This window comes from Gekko japonicus, unplaced genomic scaffold (assembly GCF_001447785.1).
Source record: "Gekko japonicus isolate JY-2015 unplaced genomic scaffold, Gekko_japonicus_V1.1 scaffold18, whole genome shotgun sequence".
Taxonomy (NCBI): Eukaryota; Metazoa; Chordata; class Lepidosauria; order Squamata; family Gekkonidae; genus Gekko; species Gekko japonicus.
Window position 1 is genome coordinate 2623000 of NW_015170275.1, and position 24903 is coordinate 2647902.

General features: G+C 42.5%; 1 protein-coding gene across 1 annotated transcript in view; it reads right to left on the bottom strand.

Moving 5' to 3' along the window:
• PHKA2 (phosphorylase kinase, alpha 2 (liver)) overlaps positions 1 to 24903 on the bottom strand; it is an 89600-nt gene that overhangs the window by 3773 nt on the left and 60924 nt on the right. The window contains exons 31-32 of the mRNA XM_015417590.1: positions 19679 to 19852; positions 15279 to 15332 (exon numbers count right to left, since the gene is read on the bottom strand). Of these exons, the coding sequence (XP_015273076.1) occupies positions 15279 to 15332; positions 19679 to 19852 (228 nt within the window). The remainder of the gene's footprint in view (positions 1 to 15278; positions 15333 to 19678; positions 19853 to 24903) is intronic.

A 24903-nucleotide genomic window follows, 5' to 3' on the forward strand; every position in this document is an offset into this window, starting at 1 on the left:
CGGTCCTTATGTTACATTTATACAGAGCAAAAACCAAAACTAAACAAAAGCTGCCATGTGTTCTTTTTGTTTACTTGCTGCCAGGAGATTGTTCTTTGAGAAGAACACATCTGATCATTGCAAGCCAGGCGAAGGATCCTAATTTGTACCAGTAAAAATGCTCAGATGTCACACAGAATCTCTGAGCCTCAGGGGAACTTGCACTTATTTAGTTTGATTCCTATTAAGCTGCAAAATTGGATATTGCCAAGTTCTGACAAGCCTGTTAAAAGGATGTGAGGTTTTTTCAGTCTCTCTTGATACTGAAAATAATTTATCATTTCCACACAAATTAGATTATAAAGCCAGAAGAGATGCCAGAGAATATTCTTAGCTGGTACCTTCAGGGGGGGAAATGATTTATTTTTTTGTAGCCAAAAGGTATGTATTATAAATTCTGTTTCTGTTTCTTCTTACTGGTTCAAGGAGAAAATGGCAAAGATCACACACTCCACCACTGCTAAATTAACATAGTTAGGCAAATTAACCTATTTTTGTCCATACACTCACTGACAAACATATCATGATCAACCTACACTGCTGGAGACCTGTTATCTTACTTTAATGGCAGAAAAGCGGCTGTAGCAGTTTCACCTTCCTGAAAAGGTGAAAGTATGCCAACCCACCCACCCTCATGGGCACAAAATCCATTTTTCACCCTCAAGACTCACCAATAAAAGCCAAACTACATGATATGACTTCTAGCGAGTTGGGTCTGGGTTCCCGGGAAGTGACTCACTTCCCCTACAACCATACAGCAGCTGTAGGGAATGACATTTTAAAAGTCCATGGGGCCCAATTCAGCTTGGGACCATGGCATGTAGGAACAGAGCTTCTGCCTTGCTCTTGATGCTGTTTTCTCAAGCTAAAACAGCCCTGAAAGGAGGAATTATTAGCCTCATTTTGGAGCCCTGTAGACTTTTAAAATAGCATGTGGCTGCAGGGAAACAGAAATCATATCATGTAATTTGACCCTAAGTATTCAATATTCTGGCTTCAGGAGACAGTTCTCTTGTCCCAACTCACAACATACCGATTGAACTGCAGTCACTTGAAGATGCACAGAAGCGCTGTACAATGGTTGACATTCCCTGACAGGAAGTGTGGAAGTGGATGAACACGTCATCCAAATATGGGAACACTCCTTGGACATACAAGCCAGTGACCAAGACTACTATAATGTTTACGAATGCTGCAGCGCCATTATGGACAGAGACGTACATCGGACAAGTGCTCAGGAGGCTCATGGTCTTACATTTTCCTTACCTGAGATCTTCTAAGAAGCGTGAGTGAATGAATCATTAAGTTATGCAGATGATCAAGCGAATGAACGCCCCCAAACCTCAGAATAAGTGGCGGAGTGGAGGGGGAAATTCCACCCCGAAACAAGTAAAAATTTTCTTTAAAATTCAGCGAGAGGAGGGGGCAGAAAGAATAAGCCATTGTCTGTTAGAACGAAATGCATCTGACTTATAAGCGAGCCTTTAATAAGCTCACAGAGACTTTAAGGGATTTTCTATAAGCGTAAACAACTTCACTGATATCTGGGAGAAAAAATGGTGAAGTTCAACCCTTCTTCTGGAAGTGCAAGTTTTACAGCGCAGGTCACAAGACCGGAAACAACCACAGACTTTCCTTTCATGATTATTATGGCACTGCACCCTCTGCTGGATCAAATGATCACCTTAAAGTGCAAACTGGAAACACTCTACAAGCAGTTTAAAGAGCCATCTAAGGAAGCAGAGACTGTAGCTAATGAATACATCGTCGAATACGAAGAACCATCTATGGAGCGGTTCCAGAAAACTGAAAATAAACAAGAAACAGCAGAGGAAGACAAGGCTACTGAAGTAGAAGGCGGCTGGAAAAGTCTGGAAAAAGCATCTCGAAGCCCTACAGAAGAAGACTTTGAACTCAAACTAGGAGCAGTAGCTCCTAAGATTTTAAATCCCGGATGAAACTATGAGCTTTGTGGAATTTATAAGAAAGAAGAAGCGCACGATCTGTGGCTCAAGAAATTTTTAGTAACCTTGATTTATTCCTAGCAGACAAATGCATAAGTGGTTTTATCTTTGTTTACCTGTAATATGCTAAACTTAAGATGAGATTTAACCTTTTCCCTTTTCTTTTTAAAGCAATATTGTAAGTGAAATTCCAATTTAAACATTTTAAGCTAATTGACCTTGGCCACTTGGGATATTAGTGGTTTCTTTCCTTTCTCCTGTAGTTTATAGAATACCCCTTCCCCGTGATTTCTTGGTAGGTTTTTTTTAGTGTAAAAGCAATTAAAAATTATAAAAAAGAAGAAGTATGAGTCAGAGGGAAATATATAGAAAAAACTTCAAGAGGACTATCAGTGTTAGAGATGCATTATAGTTCTTAGTATAGAATACAATATTTGTTCCTGAAAATATTCCTTGAGATCTATTATGTCTCAGACATTGTTTTGAATGATAAAAGTCTTTGCAGTAGAAAAGAGCAAGAGTCCAGTAGCACCTTAAAGACTAACACAAAGTGTGGCAGAGTATGAGCTTTGGTGAGTCACTGCTCACTTCTTCAGATATAGCTAGAATGTCCTTATCTGTCCTTATATCTTGGAAAGCAGAGTGATTTCAGATGCTGAATGACACTAGCAGGCAAATGACAACAGCAGGTGTGATTGGATTAGGTGTGATATACAGAGGGGTAGTAGGCATGAAGAAATCAGCACTGGTTAGGTCTCAGTTCAGTCCAGGAGGATGCATTGTCTCGAGCTTCACTATTTGCATATACTCCATGGAGAAGCTTATCTTGAACAGCAGCCTCAATAGCTCCCAACCACGACAAAGTCTATGCTGCTGTCATGACGGGGCTTGTAATAAAAAAGGGGGATTGTGCAAGATTGGCCAAAAACCTGAGTGGATTCAAGCCCATGTGAGCTCTGTCCTTGCGGCCATGGCTTTGGCACAGAACTGCCTACCCAGAGATTCTGACCCTGTTAAAACTATATCGACAGTGAAATGTTCCATCTTCTTCCACAGACATGAGCCTGTCTGACCACATTTGCACTGCTCTAGAAATCAAGTAGTTCAGCACTAACCCTCAAGCTATTCCACAGGCCTCAACCATTCAGAATATTAACTTGCAGGAATCCCCAAAGAAGCATCTCTGTCTGAGAGCACTGTTGATGTAGAGTTTTAAGGCCACTGCTTAAGTGTCTGCTAAAAATAATAATCTTAAACTGCTGTATAGGCTCCTGAACCAAGGTATACAATTGAATACTCAGGTGAGTAACAGTTTTGCTTCGCCTACGAGCAGTGCATTCTGCTTTGGTTACCTTTTCAAACAGATCCGAAAATGATTCTGGAAAAGATGTTGATGGACCTTAAGAAAAGGTTGCTTTGGCACCCTTCAAATGATTATTTCTTCAGCTCTTTGCCTTCCTTAGCTCTTTTGCCAACTCAAAGGCATTCAGGTGTAGATAGCAATCTAGGGACAAATTCTGGTGGGGAAAAATTGCATTTCTTCTACTTCTTCCTCCACCTGCTCTATCTCTATGCAAGATGAGACATCAGACTTCTCTAAGAAGGCCAATACATGCCCCAGTGATGGGTTGCTTACCCAGGGATGGGTCCCTATGCTCATCTTCCCACAGTGGTGTTTGGACCAAAGGGGAAAAGACTGTTCCCACTCTCTCAAAGGGAGGGGGCAAAATAGAGCTAAGGAACAATCTCTGGATTTTCACTTTTTTGCACCCACGTAAGCAGCTGCTAAAGAAGCTGCAGGTTTTTGCCTCATTGCTTTCTCATTTTTTTCTCCTCGTGGTTCTTTTTCGGGTGGAGTTGTAAATATTCTGCCACCTAACTCAGAAGTGACATAGCCTTCGATGGACCGACGACAGAAACCCCATCAAGTACACTTGAAAAATCTGCATCAGAGAAACATTCCTGTGGTGAACTGCTGCATTCCCTGAAGGGATATGTGCATGTGTGGAAGACAGAAAAAAAACAAGAGGAATCAAGCCTTCTCCCTGTGTTCTGCTGACAATCACCCCAGAAACAAGATGGCAGTTATGGGCAAATTTGCACACCACATACTGGGAACTGCTGAATGGCACCTGAGCTGGACTGCTGTGACAGATACCTGTCACTTTCTCTCCCAGCTAGAGAGGGCTATTAAAAAACTAAGGAACTCTGAATAGCAAAGGGCTTACATATAAGTGATGTGTGACATAAGTCAGATCATTGGTGCCCAGTCTGACTCACAGTCACATGTTTGTGTGGGGACAAACCTTTAAAACCCTCTCAGTCACTCCACACGGCTTCAAATGTTGCAAGGGGGAAAGAAGGGCTTCAGGCTTATCTGCCATGCCGTTTTCACCAGTAGAAATGGCCACTGGAGTGGGGTGGGTTTCTCAGGTTCCACCTGTCCATCCCCAAGGGTGGTGCTCATCCCAGAAGTAAAGACAGTTCACCCTCCCCCCTGTAGCACTGGAGAATGGTTTTACCGTCCGGTACCCATAGACAAGCAAGCCACCAAGTTGTTATAAAGCTCTAAAAGTCAACAAATGCATTTCCATTTTCTGTATGACAAAAACTGAGAAAATACATTTTGCCTCTAAAATTAGAATGTCCCATTAAGCTGTAATTATGAACACTTGGAAAGTGCAGAGCCGTTAACACACACAATGCCTATTGCTAATAATAGATTTTCCCTTCTTTTCATTGTACTCAGGAAACAGCATTCAAATGAAACCAATGCCAAAGAAACAGTTGATATCATGAAACACAAAAACCTGAGCCACTGCTTGAGGTCTGCTTATTCTCAATCTGAGTCTGTGAACCACTGGGCACATTGTATCTTTCATTTTTAAGAACCCTGCATGCTGTGACAGTAATTTATGTGTCAAAGGCATTAATTGCATCACATGACAAATTTAAGCAAGTTTATAAAGAGAAACGACGACAGCTACGGCACTTGCGCTCTAAGCTGAACCTGTTTGCTATGGATGACAAATCCCTGTCACGTTAAAACCTAGGGTGTCACAGCAGTAGTGGCTATAGAGTGCTGGATTAGGGTCTGGGAGGCCCAGGTTCGAATCCCAACTCTGCCATGGAAGCTCACTAGGAAACCTTGGGCCACTCTAACATACAGGGTTGTAGTAATGATAAAATGGAAGAGGGGAGAATGCTGTTGTTGTTTCAATGTCCTGCTAGGGAGAAAAATGGGATATAAATATATATACACATAAATAAAAATGTAAAATGGGGTTGCCTTACCGGTAACCATTGTTCACTGAGTGTCTTCTGTGCAGGCCCACATTGGGACTGCGTCTAAGTAGGCCTGCCACAGAAGATTCTTTACCAAGCTAAAGAATCCTCTAGAGGGAGCTCCGCTTCCCCCGTACCATAGTTGGCCATCTCTTTCCATCAAAATAGTCACATGGATGAAAAGTGGGGCACCCACTCACCTCAGGTCCACTTGAGCCGCTGTGGATAATGGAGAAAAAACTCCCTGGTACCTCACAGCAGGGCAGGCGGGGGGGGGGATGTGTGCCTGCACAGAAGACAATTGACGAACAACAATTATAGGTAAGGCAACCCTGTTTTCATCTTCAGTCTTCTGTGCAGTACCCCACTGGGATACTCCCAAGCTACCTTCTCAGAGATAGAGTGAGGTCCTCACTTTAGGCATTACTGGATCAAGGATTGCAGTACCGTTTTGCCTACTTCTGCTTCTCCCCTTGCTTGTAGGTCCAGCGCATAATGCCTTATGAATGTGTTCAAGGATGACCAGATAGCTGACCAGCAGATCTGAAGCACAGGAATACCTGCTCATAACAATGTTTAATTGCACAGACAATCCATCTGGGCAGTGTCTGGGAGGTTACTGCCTTCCCCAGTTTGGTGTAGTGGTTAGGTGCGCAGACTCTAATCTGAGAGAACCAGGTTTGATTCCCCACTCCTCCACTTGCAGTTGCTGAATGACCTTGGGCAAGCCATAGTTCTGACAAGAGCTGTCATTGAAAAGGCAGTTCCTGAAAAAGCTCTCTCAGCCCCACCTACTTCACAGGGTGTCTGTTGTGGGAAGGGGAAGGGGAAGGAGTTTGTAAGCCACTCTGAGACTCTGAGTGAAGGGCGGGGTATAAATCCAATCTCTTCTTATTATTATTCTTATTGTACCCAGTATATGAAATAAAGAGGTTATTGCATGTCCTAAATGATTTAGTTCTCTTAAGATAAACGAGCAATGCTCTTCTGACATCTAGGGTATGGAGTACCCACTCTGCCAAAGACGAGGGGCTAGGGAAATACATAGGGAGTACTATTTCTTGTGACATGTGATAAGTGGAGATCACCTTGGGTAAAAACTCTAAACTAGGTCCAAGGACTACTCATTCTGCAAAAAAATAAAAAGGAGGATCAATATGCAAAGCAGCTAGTTCACTAACCCTGCGGACAGAGGTTACGGCAACCAGGAAGCAGACCTTTACTGAGAGGAGATGTAATGGGCAACTGGCCATGGGTTCAAACGGCTCCAGCATCAGTTGTGAGAGCACTAATGAAAGGGAACACTGTGGTACCATCGTGGATCATGGGGGACAGACACATGTTCATTAACCCTTTCAAAAATTGTTTAGAAAGCCTATGGAGAATACAGTGTGGCCCTTTACAGGAAAGTGAATGGCTAAAATGGCCACCAGATGGACCTTCACTGAAGAATAGGCTAATCCTTGTGACTTGAGAAAAAACAAGTACGGCAATTATCACTGAAAGGGAGCACGATTGGGGGGAATGACCCAAAGTTGGGCCCAGAGTTGGAACTATTTCCATTTACTCTCATAAGATCTTCTGTTAGATGCCTTATGGGAGTTCAGTATAACCTCCCAAATATGTGAGGGCAGAGTCAGTTCATCAGTCTCCATACTGTGAGGTAGAGGTGGGGAATACTGTGGTGGAGTAGTTGTCCCAACATCAAGAGGTCTGGTATTTCTGGGAGATGAATGTAGAAACACCCCCCCCAGACCTCTTGAGAAGGGGGACAAATCATGCCTGATGGGGCCAAACGGGCGCTATGAGGATAACCTCTGATTGATTTTCTAGTAGCTTTGCTATTACCCTTGTCAGCAGAGAAATGGGGAGAAACAGGTAGAAGAGGGTTCCTGTCCCTATGAACTGAAAGGCATCTCCCATGGACAGTGGGTCGGTGCCCACAATGGAGCAAAAATATTAGGCCTTGGTGTTGTGACATGGCAAAAAGGTCCACTACAGGTTGCCCCCAAAGTTCAATGATAGGCTGGATATACTGATCAACTAGTGTCCGCTCGTGGTTGGAAGTATGTACACTGTTGAGAGTATTGGCTAGAACATTGTGTTCTCCTGCGATATGGATGGCTCGAAGGCGGATACCACACTCCAGAGCCCAAAGTCAGATCTCTGAGGCTTCTTTATTGAGTAGCCTGGAACCAGTGCATGGAAGCAGTAAAACATGGCAGAAACACCATCCGTCTGGATGAAGACTGACTTCTCTTGAACAATATCTGAGAAAGGGTTAAGTGTATATTGAATGGCCCAAAGTTCTATAACATTTATGTGTAAACTCCTTTCTTGAGGAAGTGACTTGACCTGGGCCTGAAGACTCCTACAGTGTCCTTCCCATCCCTCCAGTGAGGTGTCAGTGGTGATCACTATCTCATGTTGTTTAACACTGAAAGGAAAACCTGAGAATAGGTTTTCATCTCACAACTACCAAGATAGTAACTTTATAATTTGTCTAAGAATGGAGAATTGATGGTGGGGGGAGTGGCATTCAGGTTTAAATCATAAACCATAGTTGTAAGGGACTCATGAACACTCTAGCTATAGGTAAAACCGCTGTGGTTGCAGCCATCTGCCCCAGTAATTTCTGAATTAAAATAACCTTTTGGAAGCAGCAACATGATAGCTGACCAATTAAAGCCCTTATAGCCACACCCCTGGAAAGCAGGAGAAAATCCCTAGCTGACGAGGAGTCCGGTGATGCGCCAATAAATTTGGCAGTCTGGACAGGTTCCAATTTGGACTTCTTCCAGTTTACCATTAGGCTTAGGTTTCAACAGGTACTGATCACCAAGGCTATGTTGTCTGACAAAGTTTCTCTGGACTCAGCCACTAAAAGCCAGTCGTCCAAATAGGGAAAAACTGTACAGCTCTGCAAGCGAGGGAAGGCCACAACTGGGGCCAGGTGCTTGGTAAAATGTGAAGGGCAGTGGTCAAACTGAAAGGTAATACATTTAAAATGGAGGTATCTTCGATATTCCATATGGATTGAAATATGAAAATAAGCATCTTGGTGGTCAATAACTGCAAACCAGGAACCAGGCTTTAATAACTGCAACACATAAGTCAGGGTAACCATTTAAAACTTAGTCAACCATAAAAACTTGTTCAGAAGTCCAAGGTCTAAGATAGGCCTTCTTAGCAACTTAAAATAATTTGGAGTAGAACCCAGGGGACGTATCAGGTTTAAGGACCTCTTTGATTGCTTGTTTCTGCAACAATATAAGAAAATAAGAACATAAGAGATGCCAATGTTGGATCAGGCCGAAGCCCCATCCAGTCCAACACTCTGTATCCCACAGTGGCCAGAAATACCAGTGCCATCAGGAGGTCCACCAGTGGGGCCAGGACATTAGAAGCCCTCCCACTGTTGACCCCCCCCAAGCACCAAGATGACAGAGCATCACTTGCCCCAGAGTCCCTATCTATACCTTGTGGCTAATAGCCACTGATGGACCTCTGCTCCATATGCTTATCTAATTCCCTCTTGAAGCGCAATTTCATGGAGTGCCCACGGGTTCTTGTATTGTGAGAAAGGGAGAAAAGTACCTCTTTCTCTACCTGCTCTTTCCCATGCATAATCTTATAAACCTCGATCATGTCACCCCTCAGTCGTCTTTTCTCCAAGCTAAAGAGCCCTAAGCGCCTTAACCGTTCCTCATAGGGAAAGTGTTCCAACCCTTTTATCATTCGAGTTGCTCTTTTCTGCACTTTTTCCAAAGCTATAATATCCTTTTTAAGGTGTGGTGACCAGAATTGCACACAGTATTCCAGATGAGGTCGCACCATTGATTTATATAGCGGCATTATGATATTGGCTGATCTGTTTACAATACCCTTCCTAATAATCCCCAGCATAGCATTGGCCTTCTTTATTGCAGTCACACACTGTCTCGACATTTTCAGTGAGTTATCTACTACAACTCCAAGATCTCTCTCTTGATCTGTCTCTGCCAGTTCAGACCCCATCAACGTGTATTTATATTTAGGATTTTTGGCTCCAATGTGCATCACCTTGCACTTGGCCACATTGAACCCCATTTGCCATGTTGACGCCCACTCGCCCATCTTTGACAGATCCCTTTGGAGTGCCTCACAATCCTCACTGGTTTTCACCACCCTGAACAACTTCGTATCATCCGCAAATTTAGCCACTTCACTGCTTACTCCCAACTCCAAATCATTAATGAACAAGTTAAAAAGCAGTGGACCAAGTACTGATCCCTGTGGTACCCCACTGCTTACCCCCCTCCACTGGGAGAACTGCCCATTTATACTCACTCTCTGTTTTCTATTAATTAGCCAGTTTTTGATCCATAAAAGGACTTGTCCTTTTATCCCATGATTTTTGAGCTTACTTAGGAGCCTTTGATGAGGAACTTTATCAAAAGCTTCTGGAAGTCAAGGTAAACAATATCTATTGGATCCCCCTTGTCCACATGTTTGTTCACCCCCTCAAAGAACATTAACAGGTTAGTGAGACAAGATCTTCCCTTACAGAACCCATGTTGAGTCTGCCTCAATAGGTTTTGTTCATCTATGTGCCTACTAATTCTTTCCTTAATAATGGTTTCCACCAATTTACCCAGTATAGACATCAGACTGACTGGCCTGTAATTTCCCGGATCTCCTCTGGAACCCTTTTTAAAGATGGGAGTGACATTAGCTACCTTCCAGTCCTCAGGAATGGAGGTAGATTTTAAGGAGAGATTACATATTTTTGTCAGGAGATCCACAAGTTCACAATTGAGTTCTTTCAGAACTCTCGGATGTATGCCATCTGGGCCTGATGATTTATCAGTTTTTAAGTTGTCTATCAGTTTTAGGACCTCCTCTCTCGTCACCTCAATATGTTGAGTTAGGGTTCTAACTCAGGTAGCAGGTTATCTACTGCCTCTGCCAGATTCTGAACTGGAGGTAAAATTATAAATTCTAACTAATAACCCTGAGTAACACTAGACAAAACCCATTTGCTAATGGTGATGTCGCCCCAGTGAGCTAAAAAGGGACATAGCTTGTCCTTGAACACTGGGTTGGGGTCAACATTTTGCTCTACTCAGAAAGATGGTTTGGATAAGGGACCTCTGAGAATCCCTGGATGAGGTGATTTGTTGGCCTGGCTTCTGCTTAAACCCATTCCTTCTCTGAGTGAAGGGTTGGAAGGTGGAGCTCAGTCTCTGTGGAGGTTACGGACACCTGGGTGGGTAAAAGTACTACTGATCTCTCTGATACGAGTGCCAAGAACTAGGAGCAGATGGGTGTTGTCTTGGGTAGGGCAAAGCTGACTGAGAAATGCCCAGAGATCTTGCCATTTGGCGGTTTCTCTTTATCTGCATCAGTTTCATCAGAGCACTCAGAGAAGTGTGGTCCCTTTGAAAGGTAAGTCCTCTACCTTGCTTTTGGTTTCCACAGGGAAAGTTGTAAAATGAAGCCATTCATGACATCTGATGACTGATACAGATGAGACAATGGCTCTGATGGAGGAATCAATAGAATGTTGTGAGGCATTAATCTGTTGTTTGGACAACCTTGTGGCCTCAGTAAGGAAGACCTTGGCTAGATCCCTCTTATTATCAGGTAGGAACTCCAGATAAGGGGAGCTTTTTTGCCACAGAAAAAGCTGGTATGCCCCCATTATTGCTTGAAAATTAGAGATTCTGAAGGTTAAGACAGATGAAGAATATATCTTGTGTCCTAAAGTATCTAGTTTTCTTACCTCCTTATCAGGTGGAACAGAATGAAAGGATGAATGGGCTCTACTTTGAAGCTCATCTGTCACAAGAGTGGAGGGTGCTAGATGAGTGGACAGGAAGGTCACATCCTCCTTCTTGATCTTACAGTGATTTTCTATATATATGCCTGGAGGTGGCAAGGACAGAGGCTGGTCTTCTTCAAATGTCTCTACAGATATCCTTAGAACCTTCAAGGATAGGGACTGCAACTGTATTAGGACTGTCAGAGTATAACTGACTGAGGATTTTCAATGGTCATAATGTCTGTTTCTAGGGCCTCAGCCATTCAGGTCATTTGTTCCACATATAAGGCAAATTCTAGCTCTTCCTAGGACCTCTCCAGCCCTGATGAGAGCCGAAACAGGATTCCCCTCTCTTAGGGCATGGGTACACCTTGCAGTCATAAAATACTGGAAAAGGATCAAATTCTCTAGATCTAATTCCTTCAGTCACAAATCAGTTAATTTTCTATTATCAAAAAATTCCATGTGCTCTGGTTTTCTCAACTCCATCTTTCAAAGATATACCATCCCTGATGATCTCTCAGGGGCCTCAGGTGACAATTCTCAACATAGGGATTGGATTTATAATTCAGATGCATTGATAGATTGATCTTCAATTCTAAAACCTAAAGCAGCCCCTTGGTACAAATTAATTAAATTTGACCATTTTAGATCTAATTATTTAATCTAATCTAATCTTAGCGTGTCTTTTACTGCTCTGTGTTTTCAAACCATGCAAACATCTCTTCTGGCTAGTCATTATCTTCATACCCCAACAGAACGCTGTGTCTGCATTTGTGGATCACACGCAGTTGAGAATCTTCCTCGTTATATTTTATCTTGTGCGCTATACAGTGATATCAGAGATAAATTTTTGGCTGGAATTTTATCTGCCTTAAATGCATACTCTGAAAATGAGAAGGTTGTATTTCTGTTATGAGATAATGATTCTTATGCATCTTACAGAGTTTCACTATTCGCCTTTGCAGCCAAGATTAGAGCTAGGGCAGTACTGAACGGGGTAGCTCCATTAATTTCTGGTTGGATCAGACTATTTTATTTTACTAATTTAAATTAATTTTAACATCTGATCTTAAAGTTTTTCTTGTTAATGTATTTGATGGTTTTGTAAAATTTGTAATGGCCAATGGCTAAATACAATAAATTCTAATCCTACTATAACTGAAGATCTTCTCTACCATTTGCTGACCAAGTATTACACCTTTATTTTGAGCACCAGAGTATATTTGTGTTTCGTTACGTACTTGTCATAATAATTTAGATGACCATATAGATCTTTCTACTACAACCAAGATACTAAAGAAATACAAACTATAATATGGATCTTGGTTTAATTGCTACATGTTTTACAAATGGTTCCAATGCAGTTTTAAGAATTCTGTTGTACAATATGTTGTTGTATCTCTGTCTTACATACAAAAATGCTGTAAATGGTAGCGTTGTTTATCTATTGCTGACATGTTCCACTTTCTTGTTGTTGTACTAGTGAATTATCAATTTAAAAAGTTTTTAAAAAAGAACTGAAGATCTTCAGTACAGAATATGGGTGTAGAGTCCTCAACCTGATTGTCTGGTGACAGATTCAAAGGAATCTCAGAGCCCTGGTTGGATTCCTGTCCAGTATCCTCATCTCCCTTGTCAGAGTCCAAAGGAGGTGTGACCATATGTGGACTTGGTGGAACTGGCAGGGAGGCAGATGGATGAGTTCTTTGCTGGCCTGGGTGATGAGCCTCTTGATCCGAATGAGGCAGAGGTGGAGGACAGTCGGGCCAATCATATAGATAGGCAGGGGACATGTAGTATGAATACAGTTGCCACTGAAAAGGAGGGTATGACCAATGCCAAGATGCTGGCTCCGAAGTGTCCTTGAATCCAGAACTGATATTTGTCCCAATGGAATCTCAGCCTCTGTATCAGGAAGGTAGATCAGAGGGGGGGTTAGCTGGAATCAGCAACTCTTCCGGTCTGTTTGTCCAAGTCATGGGAACTGACCTGGGGGGATTGGTGACCTTGAATAGAAGATTTAGATCTCTATGCTTGGATTTACAACGGTTCTTTTTAGCTGGTGATTCCAAAGCACATTGGGGAGCCAATGGTGCAGGAAACAATGACTGATGTTGGGTTGGTTTGGAATGGGTGGCAGGCTGATAGATGTTGATTTTGAAGTGCTAGGTGGAGTTGCTTTGGGAAGTTTGCCTGAGGAAGATAAGGCTTTCTCCCAAAGGGGGGCCTTTATGCAGACTGCCCTGTCACTTCATGCCTTAGGAGTAAATCGCTTACACAGCACGTTCCAACATTGTATTCTTTACTGAGAAACAACAGGCAAAGATTATGTTCACTGGAATAGAACATTATGTTCACTGGAATAGAACGGAAATGGAGCATTACTTGAAGAGGGCTTTCTGAGCCATTCTGTCACAAGGGTGATCCCCTCTCCAGGGAAAAACAGGAGTGGGTCTTAAGGTGACCAAAGCCTAAAAGAAATAGCATGAGGGCAAAGGAGCTTCCGGCTTTCCTTTTGTGCCCAGTTCAAAAAAATTCAATACCTTCTGTAATTTTTTTCTTTCTTCTTTAGGAACAGAGAGCAGCATCACAGAGAAGAACCTTCTACTAGCGGTGAAAGAGGAACTGAGGGCAGTGGGTGCCCCCTCCCTTTGTCCATGTGACTATTTTGGCAGGAAAAGATGGGCAACTATGGTACGAAGGAAGTGGAGCGCCCCCTAGAGGATTTTTTAGCTTGGTAAATAATCTGTGGCAGGCCTACTTAGATGCAGTCCCAGTGGGGACAGAGAAGACTGAAGATGAACTGACCGACATTTGGTGTTGATGATAATGGTTTAACCCAATAGGTGCTACACAAACATACCTATTATAGGCAATCCCTACTTGCAGACCGACAGGCAATCCCTACTTGCAGACCGACAATGTAAAGCAACAACCACAGGAGGAAAAGATCATGAGGGGCTTTGGTTCATTAGCGTAGCACGTGCTTTGTATGCAGGAAATCCCAAACTCCCCATCCCTGGCACATTCTAGACAAAGGATCTCAGGCAGCAGGTACTGGAGGGAAGACCTTTCTCTGTCTGGGATCCTGGAGAGTTGAGGTGGCTTCATATATTCATATGACACACAAAAAAATTCAAGGCAAACATTTCCTTTTGCAAGGGGAAGTAATACACTGAACGAGCAGCAGAATGAAGCCGCTTGAATCTGACTTTCAAAACCAAACCGTTTAATTAATAAAAGAAATGGCTGCATTCTCAGGCCCACTTATGTGGAAGTAAGTATTTTTAAGCAAACATGCAGAGCATGTTGTTGTTAAGTATACGGGAAAACCCCCAGCTCCATCCTGTTCAGGATTTGATTCTTCTCCACTCTTAGGGATTCAATCCAAAGATCTTCTATTGAAGTCTGTGAAATCTGAGGAGCAGACTCGAATGGTCCTCCTCTGCCCTCACCAGGCATTTAAGAACATTTTTTTAAGCCTTGTTTGTCCACCAGTGTTTGGGAATACCATGGACACAGATTTAAGCATCAAGGAAGGGCAATGATCACACAATTCAGGGATCCACACAAAAGTGATCTCATGGCTCTCCTAAGGTTTCCAGTGCTTTCCAAGCATAGACAACAGAGAAAAGCTTTGAAGGTATGTGGGTGCACATTTTTGAATTTAAGTTATCTCTGTAAAAGTGCAGCCAGGTATTATTTGGATTCTCTAATGTACATCTGTGATTCTCTACTATGATATAGTTTTCATATTGCTTGGCCACGAGGCCAAACTTGACCATGAGGCTCCCCAAACTGGTTATATTTATCCATCATGAATAAGGGCAACTGATGGACCTTTCCTGTATAAATTTGTGGAACCCCCTTTTAAAGCTATCTACATAGTAGCCATCACTGAAAGTGAATTGCGAATGGTGTGAATAATTATTTTCTTTTGCCTTTCTGGAACGTACTGCCCATCAGCTTAACTGGATCACCTCAGAGCTCTAGTCTTTTGGGAGAGGGAGAAATTGTTTTCTCTGGAAACGCTTTCTGCACAAGTCCAGAGACTTTGACTTTGCAGTCCTCCAAAAGGACAGCTGTAGCACTGAGAACAACTTTCGACTACATCTATGCCAACAGATTTAGTCCTGCTTCAGTTAAGACTTCCCCAAACCAAAAATAGTTTATTTTGATCTTACCTCTCTTGTAGTTGATGAAGGAAGGACATAGCCATCAATGGACAGACCATGACACTGCAACAAGAACATTACAAGATCAATTAAAGCATACTGAATTAACTACCTAAATGAAGTGAAATTTAGACTAATTAATTATGAGGATTTGATGATCTGGTTGGGTGGGTTGCTTAAAATTGGTTTCTTGTGGAACTGCTGCTTTATGACCTATAGCAGCTTTTAAAAACAAAGCATCAATTGTGAAATTATTTTAAGCACAGCTGCCAAAGAAAAGGTTAAAATGGGGAAAAAAGAACAAAACTAAAAACTGTTGCTGCCCCTATCTAAAGGGTATCAACTGAGGCTGAGGAAATACTTGCATGGCAAGAAAATCTCACCCAATCCTACCCTACAAATTAAAGTAGGTTGAAAGTTATTGATAAATACACAACACTGTACTAAAAAATATAAAATGTGAGAGAGAACAGCCAATTCAGAAGCATTTATATGTAGCAGATAAAGTGACAGTTGCATTTTGTTTTCTGGTGTGTAGACTGTGATAGAACACTTCTACCAGCAGAGGTCCATGCATTTATCTGCCTCTCGACATCACATTGTAAAGGGTGGTAAAGAGTGGGAATGCTGAAAGAGTAGTAAGTAAATCAAAGGAAACCAGAAACTATTGTCTGGGACATAATACTACCTTTGGTCTCTGGATAAACAACTATGATGGCCCTGGCCACTTCCCTCCCTCAGAGACAAGATTTTCCCTCCATTTTTTCTTTCCCTTCTGTGACTGAGCTGCCCTAGTTATCTATTTTTTTCTTTCCTGAAGAATTCTGGCTGTCCTACCCAGTGTTCCCTCTAAGCTGAGTTAGAGTGAGCTAGCTCACAGTTTTTTATCCTCCAGATCACACATTTTTGCCTCCGCTCAGGAAGGAGGGCTCCAGAGCAAACTAATTAATGCAGGAGCCAAATGGCTTGCTCACAACTTTAATGCTAGTAGCTCACAAAGTAGAATTTTTGCTCACGAGACTCCACAGCTTAGAGGGAACATTGGTCCTACCCCTCCACAGTATAATATTTTGGCTGTTTGCTCAGCCCAGGAACCCAAGGGTAGGAATGGGAGCCCCCTTTAACATATATAAATTAAATGGCACTCAAGAAGTTTTTATATTCCAAATTAACAAAATATTTTATTCAACATAGAGGGGAAAGGTCAGGTGCAATCAGGGGTAAAATTTCAGAGGTAACTCAATATAGATAACAGGTAAAATCAGTACATACAGAGACTTTAGTTCTTATATTTCAAGGTAATGAGAGTTTCTTGAGCTATTCAGTTACTTAAAAATCTTTATGTTGAGAGGCTTTTGTTCCAGTGTTTTCCCCAAAACACTTCAGTGCACTTTCTTTGAGTACATGTTCTCTAACTCTTTTGGTTTCCAGAAGGCTGGTACACTCTTCCTAGCACCCAAGCCCCTTCCCTTTAAACACCAGTACTTGTCTTGAGTTTTTAACTAACTCTTAAGGTCTCTAAAGACAGTTTCTAACCACACCAGACCAGGGATCTCTCCACTCTTCAGAGCTAACTCCCTGTTTGACTGGGTAGGGTAGGGAAATTTTCCCCTCACTAGATCTATCCCCTTTCTTTGGCCTGAATGGAAGTCTCCATCTAACTCCCCACTCATCCTTTCCTACTTTCCTCAGTTCTCCTATCTGTGTCAAACTGCTCTCATTCAGGGCTGAATTCCGAAGCTGTCAGTACTCTACCTTCCTTCATCACTTGGGACATGAATGTGGTTCCCAAATCTGTGACCGTCTCTTGTGGAAAACCTAGCCTGGTGAACACTGCCAGTGGGACTTCTGCTACAGTTTTCGTTTCAATGTCCCGTAAAGGTATTGCTTCTGGGAACTTTCTTGCATAGTCCACTATGGTACAAATATATTCATTCCCAGACCGGGTTGCTTTGGTGATTGGCGCTATGATGTCCACTCTAATTTTAGAGAATGCTTCAGACACAAGCAGAATTGGTTGTAAGAGTCCTTTTGTTTTCTCTTGTGCCTTGCCCACTAGCTAACATGCTTCACAAGGCTTGCAAAACCTTAACAATAATTACATTTTTCCTAAGTACAATTCAAGGTGCTTAGTATCACCTTAAAGGCCCTGCAAGGCCCAGAACCCACGTATCTGAAGCACCTCCTCTCTCCATGTATTCCCATTAGTCAATTACGCTCTGCTGGTCATCACTTTCAGTATGTCCCCCCACTCCACCAAGGGCTGCTTACTTGGCATCCACCGGAGCCCAGTTCTGTTCAGTAATGGCCCCCATTTTACGGAGCAGATTTTGAGGAGGTCAGGGGAAGGACACTCTCTCCGGAGATTTTTTTAAAAAAAAGCTTTTCAAGGCTGTGCTGCTTGTGAAGGCATTTAGAGAGATTTTGCAGATACGTTTTCTATGATGTTTTATGAATGGTCTGTTTTCTATTTATGGCTTTAATGGAACAAATTTCAAGTTGCCTTGAGCCACGAAGGGAAAGGCTGGACAAACATGTTTTGATAAATTAATAACTAAGGCAGCAACAGTAGGCTTTAACATGTCTGAGCAGTATCTAATGAGAAATCTTAGAAGCCAGGAAGATGCAGAGCTTTCATTTAATTAACTGCCAACCTCATTTTCACACAGCATACACTGCCATGAAAGCTGATGATGCTTAATCTAGGAGAGATGCTTTGGGGAATCCAGGCTATGTGAAGGAACATCTCCTAGGTGATCCTATAACCCTATATTATTTATTTCACGAATACAATACTGTTTCAGTCAAAATGGCTTACAATTAAAATCCATACCGATATAAATATTCAAATAATAGTAAAACTTGTTATCTCTGAAACAATTTGCAAAACTCAGTCTCACGGATAAAACAGAAAATATTCCTTTTGAAGGAAAGAGATGGACTATCCTCCCACACCCAGCTCCTCATGGAATCAAGCTCAATAAATCAAGCTATTTGCGGCTAAACTGGCAAACAGCTCAGTTTATTCCGCATCCGACTCTGAGTGGTTGGACTACCACCCTGGACTACCTGAGAATACCGTCAGGAGTGATACAGAGAATACCTCTCACTTCCTGTTTGAAGGCCACAAAGCCTGCACAGTCCACTGTATGATGACTGTGCTGGATTGTTATTTCCTGTGTGTGTTAGAGACAGCTCAGAGGAGTGTACATACCCCCAATTTTAATATCACAACCCTATGAGATAGATTAGACAGAGAGAGAACGCCTGGACCTCAGTCAGTGAGTGAACTTCATGACTGAATATAGCCTTAAAGCTGGTCCCCGTCCTATCAGATACTCTACTCACTACTGCACATTGGATCTCAGGAATGAAGAAAGCACCTGCGACCACAAGCCCTAAGAGCTTTAAAACCCAACAACTAACCTTTATAGAGGAAATTTGGGACACTTTTCACAATGCTGTCATTTAAGAAAATCAGGTCTATTTTAAACAACCAATGCCTTGGGGAATGACATCTCTTTTTGTTTCAGAATAATTTAATAAGTGATCTGCTTGCTAATCCTGGAATCTCAATAAATCTTTGAAGGATACCAACCAGACAATAGTGCAGAATGCTGCGGCCAGGCTGTTGATGGGTCTTCCTAGTAGGGACCACATCCAGCCTGTGCTGAAAGCACTGCACTGGTTGCCAATAGCGTACCGGATTCGCTTCAAAGTGCTGGTTCTTACCTTTAAAGCCCTATATGGTCTGGGTCCAGCTTACCTAAGGGACCGCCTTTCCTCATATGTTCCCCCACGAGCACTTCGGTCTGGGACACATCATCTTCTATCAATCCCAGGTCCCAGAGAGGCCAGACTGGCCGCAACCAGGGCCAGGGCTTTTTCGGTGGCGGCTTCTACCTGGTGGAATGAGCTTCTACCTGGTGGAGATCCGGGCCCTGCGGGACCTTGTACAGTTCCGCAGGGCCTGTAAGACGGAGCTCTTCCACCAGGTGTACGAGTAGGAGCCACCACTACCACCATCATTTTTGTTCCATCTTGCCTGGCCCTGGAAAAGGGAACATCTGTGTCTCCCTGGAGCAGATGACACTGAGGAACAGAGTACGAGTAATACTAGCAATAGAGCAGTGAATCACGCCATCTGTGAGATAACATCTAGAGCAATTAATTAATATTTGGTTGTAATGTTATTTGTATAGTGATGGTTTTAAACTGGTTTTAAATATGTTTTATATTGGCGTATGCCCTTGTAAGCCGCCCTGAGCCCGCACAGCGGGGAGGGCGGGGTATAAATTGAATAGAATAAAATAAATAAATAAATAAATAAATAAATGCAACAGAATGTGCCTTACAACGTTTCACAGGCAACGTGCAGTATTTTATTTCCTCTATTCCCCCTAGTTTACCTTCTGAAGGATCTTCCACACTTTTGGGTAGAAACCAACAGGAACTCTATTAATAGCACCATCAAGTCGTCTCCTGCGAAGCCACTGCCCTTGACGATCACCCCAACTGATGCAGTGTCCACCAGACCCCGTCAGGGAAGATGTGCTAGTAGGAGAAGAAGGACTACTGCATCTCTGCGTGTGCCGGGGGGAGAAATGAAGTCAACTGTGAGTCAGCCTCAGACCTGTACATTCTAAACACATGCAGAAAAAGCTCTAGACAGACTCCACTACTCTTTATTGCTTCTCCATTCCAATCTCTGCACCCAAATGTTGTAGCCCTTCCTTGCTCATGTTTATCAGTAATGTTTCACAAGCTCCTCACATGTAAGGATCAAGCAGCAGATGTCAATCTATATTCTACCACTTTCAATTAAAGAATAGACTCGTAAATCTTAACAGAACTCCCTTAGGAGAAATCTTTCATGAGTTCAGAGCTGGGTGTCATCAATATGCTGATGACACCGAGCTCTATATCTCCTTCTCCAAATCTCCTGGTGATCAGGTAGAGTCCTGGATGTAGAGTCCTTGCTGCTACTGTTAAAAGGTTAAAGGTGAGCAAGCCAGAACTGAATCCTGACTAGACAGAGGTAGTGCTGGTTGAGAAGGCTAAGGTCTCAGAGGGCACTGTGCTTCCCACAGTTGGTGGGGATTAGCTGACCCTCACTGATTCTGTAAAGAGTTTAAGGGTCATACTGGACCCAATATTATTGTTAGAGAAGCAAGTTAATTTTACTGGCAAAAATGCTTTCTACCATCTCCATTTAGATAGTTCCCTTCCTTGACCACACTGGTCTGGCCTCATGAATCCATGCCACAGTAACCACAAGACTAGACTACTGTAAGGCATTCTACATGGATCTGCCCTCAAAGACAACCAGGAAATGCCAGCTGGCTGAGAATGCAACAACCCAATTACTATTGGGAGTTAAGGGGATTAAGCACATTACGTCTCTTCTGCAGTTGCTCCATTGGCTACCAATTTGTTTCTGGATTCAATCAAAGGTATTTACTGTCACTTACAAAGTCTTTCATGGCCTAGGACCCACGTATCTAAAAGAATGCCCCTTCCAACATGCCCCACTGTGGTAGCTGTGATCATCTCAGCAAAGTCTGCTGAAGGGGTCACCCATCCTTTTTATAAAGGAAATAGGGTTTTAGTAAAACAGAATTGTTCAGGAGGATGGTTTTACAAAGCGACAAGGGCTGTAGTTTATGATATTGTTTAGTGTATGCATTTCTTCTTCTTGCTGCATTGTTTTCTAATATTTGTAATCCAAATTTTGCACTTATGTCATATTTTATATGGGTTTTTTGCATTATTTTCTAACTTTGTGATCCAATCTTATTACAATGTTTATGGTGTTGTATACTGTCCCTACTGCATTGCTAAATTCTGCAATCCACTTTCAGTCTCAGAGAAAGGCAAACTACAAATGAACAATTTAAACTCTTACATTATAATACAAAAAAAATCTAGTGCTGTTTGACAGGATACATGTTTTTTATACATGTTTAGAAAGACTGGAAAACATTAACACTCACACAGTGCTATTCTCTATCATTAATGCCTCCACTTAAGAACCTGAAGCAAAAGTTATGTTTAACTTGTTGGTTATGGTAAAGATGTTGCCACAACCAGGGAATTTTAAGTTGACGCCTTTATATATTTGAATGTACACTTGTTAGCACTTACTACAGCAGAACTGACCAAAAGGAAACATCCTTGGCTTATTAACTGGTTACATGAGGAGGCATTCAATGAGTTCTGCAGCCGCTTTGTAACAGGAGGGCAGCCACAGAGAGTCAATGAGAGATCAAAACTGTTTGGATACACGGTACACACAAGGTTTTTATTATTGCACTTTTCAACCATCCATTACCAGGTTGTCAGCTGGCTGGCTGGCAAGGGCCTGCTATAAAATAATATTGAAAGGCTGCAAGAACAGACCAGAGGCCAATAACTGGATGCCCCTAACTGAAGTAAAAGCCTCTCTGAACATTTCTTTTGATTTTACAGTCCTGGAATCCTTACTGGTTTCTTTGGTATCCCACATGATGAATTACTACTGTTGTGGTTTCTTCCCCATATATTGACCATATAAAATTGCTTCCTATGAAGTGAAAAATGGGAGGTGTTCACAGAAGTGGATCTTTGCCCACTTTCCCCTTACTCCATAAAACCAATAAGTCCCCACAAAGACATAGGGGGTTGCTGTAAAGAGGGGAATTATGTGAAATCTGTCATCTCCCTCTTCCACAGCAAACTTTGGTAAAAGAGGGAAGAGGAACAGTTATGCCCAAATTCCCCTTTGTGTGCTCCCCCAGTGCCTCAAGGTATTTATCCTATGAGGTTTCCATGACCCCCAGTCACGGCTGCTGAGAAGTTCTACAGACACCTGAGCAAAATTTTCCTCTGGGTCCCCCTCACGCTACTCAGACTGAACCCCAACACTGCATAGAAACAAATAATGACTTTCCCAGCTCCACCTCCTGGGTGACTGGAGACCCTGGCATTCTGGCATCGTAGCCCCCCCCCTTCTTCGCAGCTGTACCCTGCCCTTTTTATCAAATGAGTTGCTCAAAGTATATCCCCCCCCCCCGCTCAATAGAAACCCTAGGTGTTCAAATCCGGGATATGATAAAATGTTGCTCCTAGGAGAAAACCCACAGGTGACTGCGCTTTGTGCGAAATCCGTGCAGCCAGCTACAAAACTCAACTGAACATTCAAGAAAGTAAGGAAACATAAAGTATGACATAAACCAATATAATATATATAATTTTATAAATTTTAAGTCTTAAAGGTTAAAACCCTCCTCACAATATATCCCTACATATTATTGGAATGTTTTTTGCAATTTCTTATACAAAGTTTATTATAGTTTTAACTGAAACTTTTAACAATTTTGGGTGATGACTATGGTATATTTTATTCTGTGATTCATGCTGGTGTAATACCGTAATAAATTACTTTGACTTTGGCGGCTGTATCCCAGGTCTGTTTCTCAGTGATCTTAGGAGGCTGCTCGGGGAAGTGGAATGTAGAAAAAGACCCACTTCTGTGAGCACTTTCCTCTCATGGTTTGTAGGTTCTACCACACAGTATATTATTAGTTGTGTGTAGCAATTTTGTTATTTATTGTACATGTTATGAATCCCCCCAAATTGCTGGTTTTCTAACTAATTTGTTTAGACAGCTCCTTTTACAAACTGAATTCATCATATTACTATTCCCAATGCCATTTCTGATTAAATAGTGTAATAGCCCAGTAAAGTACATCAGTTTTAAGTCACAAATCTTGCGAAATCAATGTATAGTGTAATAACACTGTTACAGGAGATATCCTAAGTGCAGTGATACCATCAGACACCATTCCTTCTATACCAATTGTTTGATGAAGTCAGGAAAGTCAATAATACTTAAGATCATAGCCAGAGAAAGCATAGAAGGAACAGCCCTAAGCAGGGGTCATTTCGTAGAAAAAGAGCTAGGGGGACTCATTAGCATAACTCATTAGCATATGCCACACCCCCTGACATCACTGGAAGTGTGTCCTCCCCACAGCCGGCGGCAACCTCCAGCGGGCACCAGCAGAGAGCTCCAGGCTCCGCCCTCCCGCACCTCACCCGGGGGGGTGGCGTCCCCCCGCGTCCCCCCCCAAATGACCCCTGGCCCTAAGCATTTTCATAAACTCAGTTCATCTAGTTTTCCTCAGGTTTTTGCTGAATGACCTTTGGTACGGCCCCTCTTCTCAATTTCACAGAGTATGAGTAAGTACAGGGACATTCTGGGTGGTTGTTTCTCTGGAAATAAGCTAAAGTCTGTCCATCAGATCTCTTCAGAACTGGTTTTTATGATAGCTGACATTAAATCAGTGATGACGAAAAATAGTGTACTCATTGGTTATATTTTGCATTTATATTTTAGTCTGTTTCGCTGTATGTTTTTAACTGATCCAGGAGGCAGTACAAATCAGTACAAGAAGTCCTTCCTTTTTGCTTGTAAAACTGTTGATTCCAGGAAAGTAACTGCTTTCTCCAGGGGGCTGCACCAAGGGGGTTCCAACTTGGTGCAGCTGCTCATTACTCAACCTCACATCAAGGATGCAATCCTGGGCACATTAAGCACATTTAAACTGACTTCCTCTTGGATGAGACACACACAGTTTCATACTAAGCAACAATTCTATTGTCAGTTCAGTACTGCAAACTGGGGGATGTCATGTCTTGCAGCAAACAAAGTAACATGAATGTGTCTGATGCTTCAAATATATTACAGGCCTTCAAATGTAGGTCTTCTCCCATGACTCCAGTTCCAAAGCCTTTGCTTAAGAATAAACCCTGCTCAGGCCTATTTCACAGGTAACACATGTTCAACTCATTAGTGTTTAAGTGTAATATATCCAAATAAAAATAATTTACAATTAAAATGCTTGCTCCAAGGGCTTCTCTGATGGCACAGAATCTGAATTAAGATGTTGAGGGGCAATAGTGCTTTATTAAAATGTTAATGCCAAAGTGTTGTAGAGTAGGCATTGATACAAGCAGTGTGAGCGGCTACAAAGCTCTAGCATCTTTAGTAGATGCCAGTAGCATCCTCCTACTGGGCATCAACGGGTCTCTCACTTGCACAGGACTATCTGCAGCAGCTGAGACTGCTTTTTCTGCACAGGGAGACTGGAAGCTCAGTTTAAATCCAGCTGCAAAAAGGAGCCAGCCCAAGCCGAGGTTTGGTGTAGTGGTTAAGTGTGCGGACTCTAATCTGGGAGAACCGGGTTTGATTCCCCACTCCTCCACTTGCACCTGCTGATGTGACCTTGGGTCAGTCACAAGCTCTGGCACAGCTGTCCTTGAAAAAGAACAGTTCCTGCCAGAGATCTCTCAGCCCCACCCACCTCACAGGGTGTCTGTTGTGGGGAGGGGAAGGGAAAGGAGTTTGTAAGCCGCTCTGAGACTCCAAGTGAAGGGCGGGGTATAAATCCAATCTCTTCTTCCTCTTCTTCTTCTTCTTCTTCTTCTTCCCACAGGCTCTGCTGGGCAGCCCGATTTAAACTGGATTGCCCAACAGAGCCACCCCCATCCTCCGTTGTTTTCAATGGAGGGTGGCAAAGGCATTTAAAGGGAAAAGGCATTTAAAGGGATCGTGGTCCCTTTAAATACCTTCTACAGGCTGCATGATTCCATA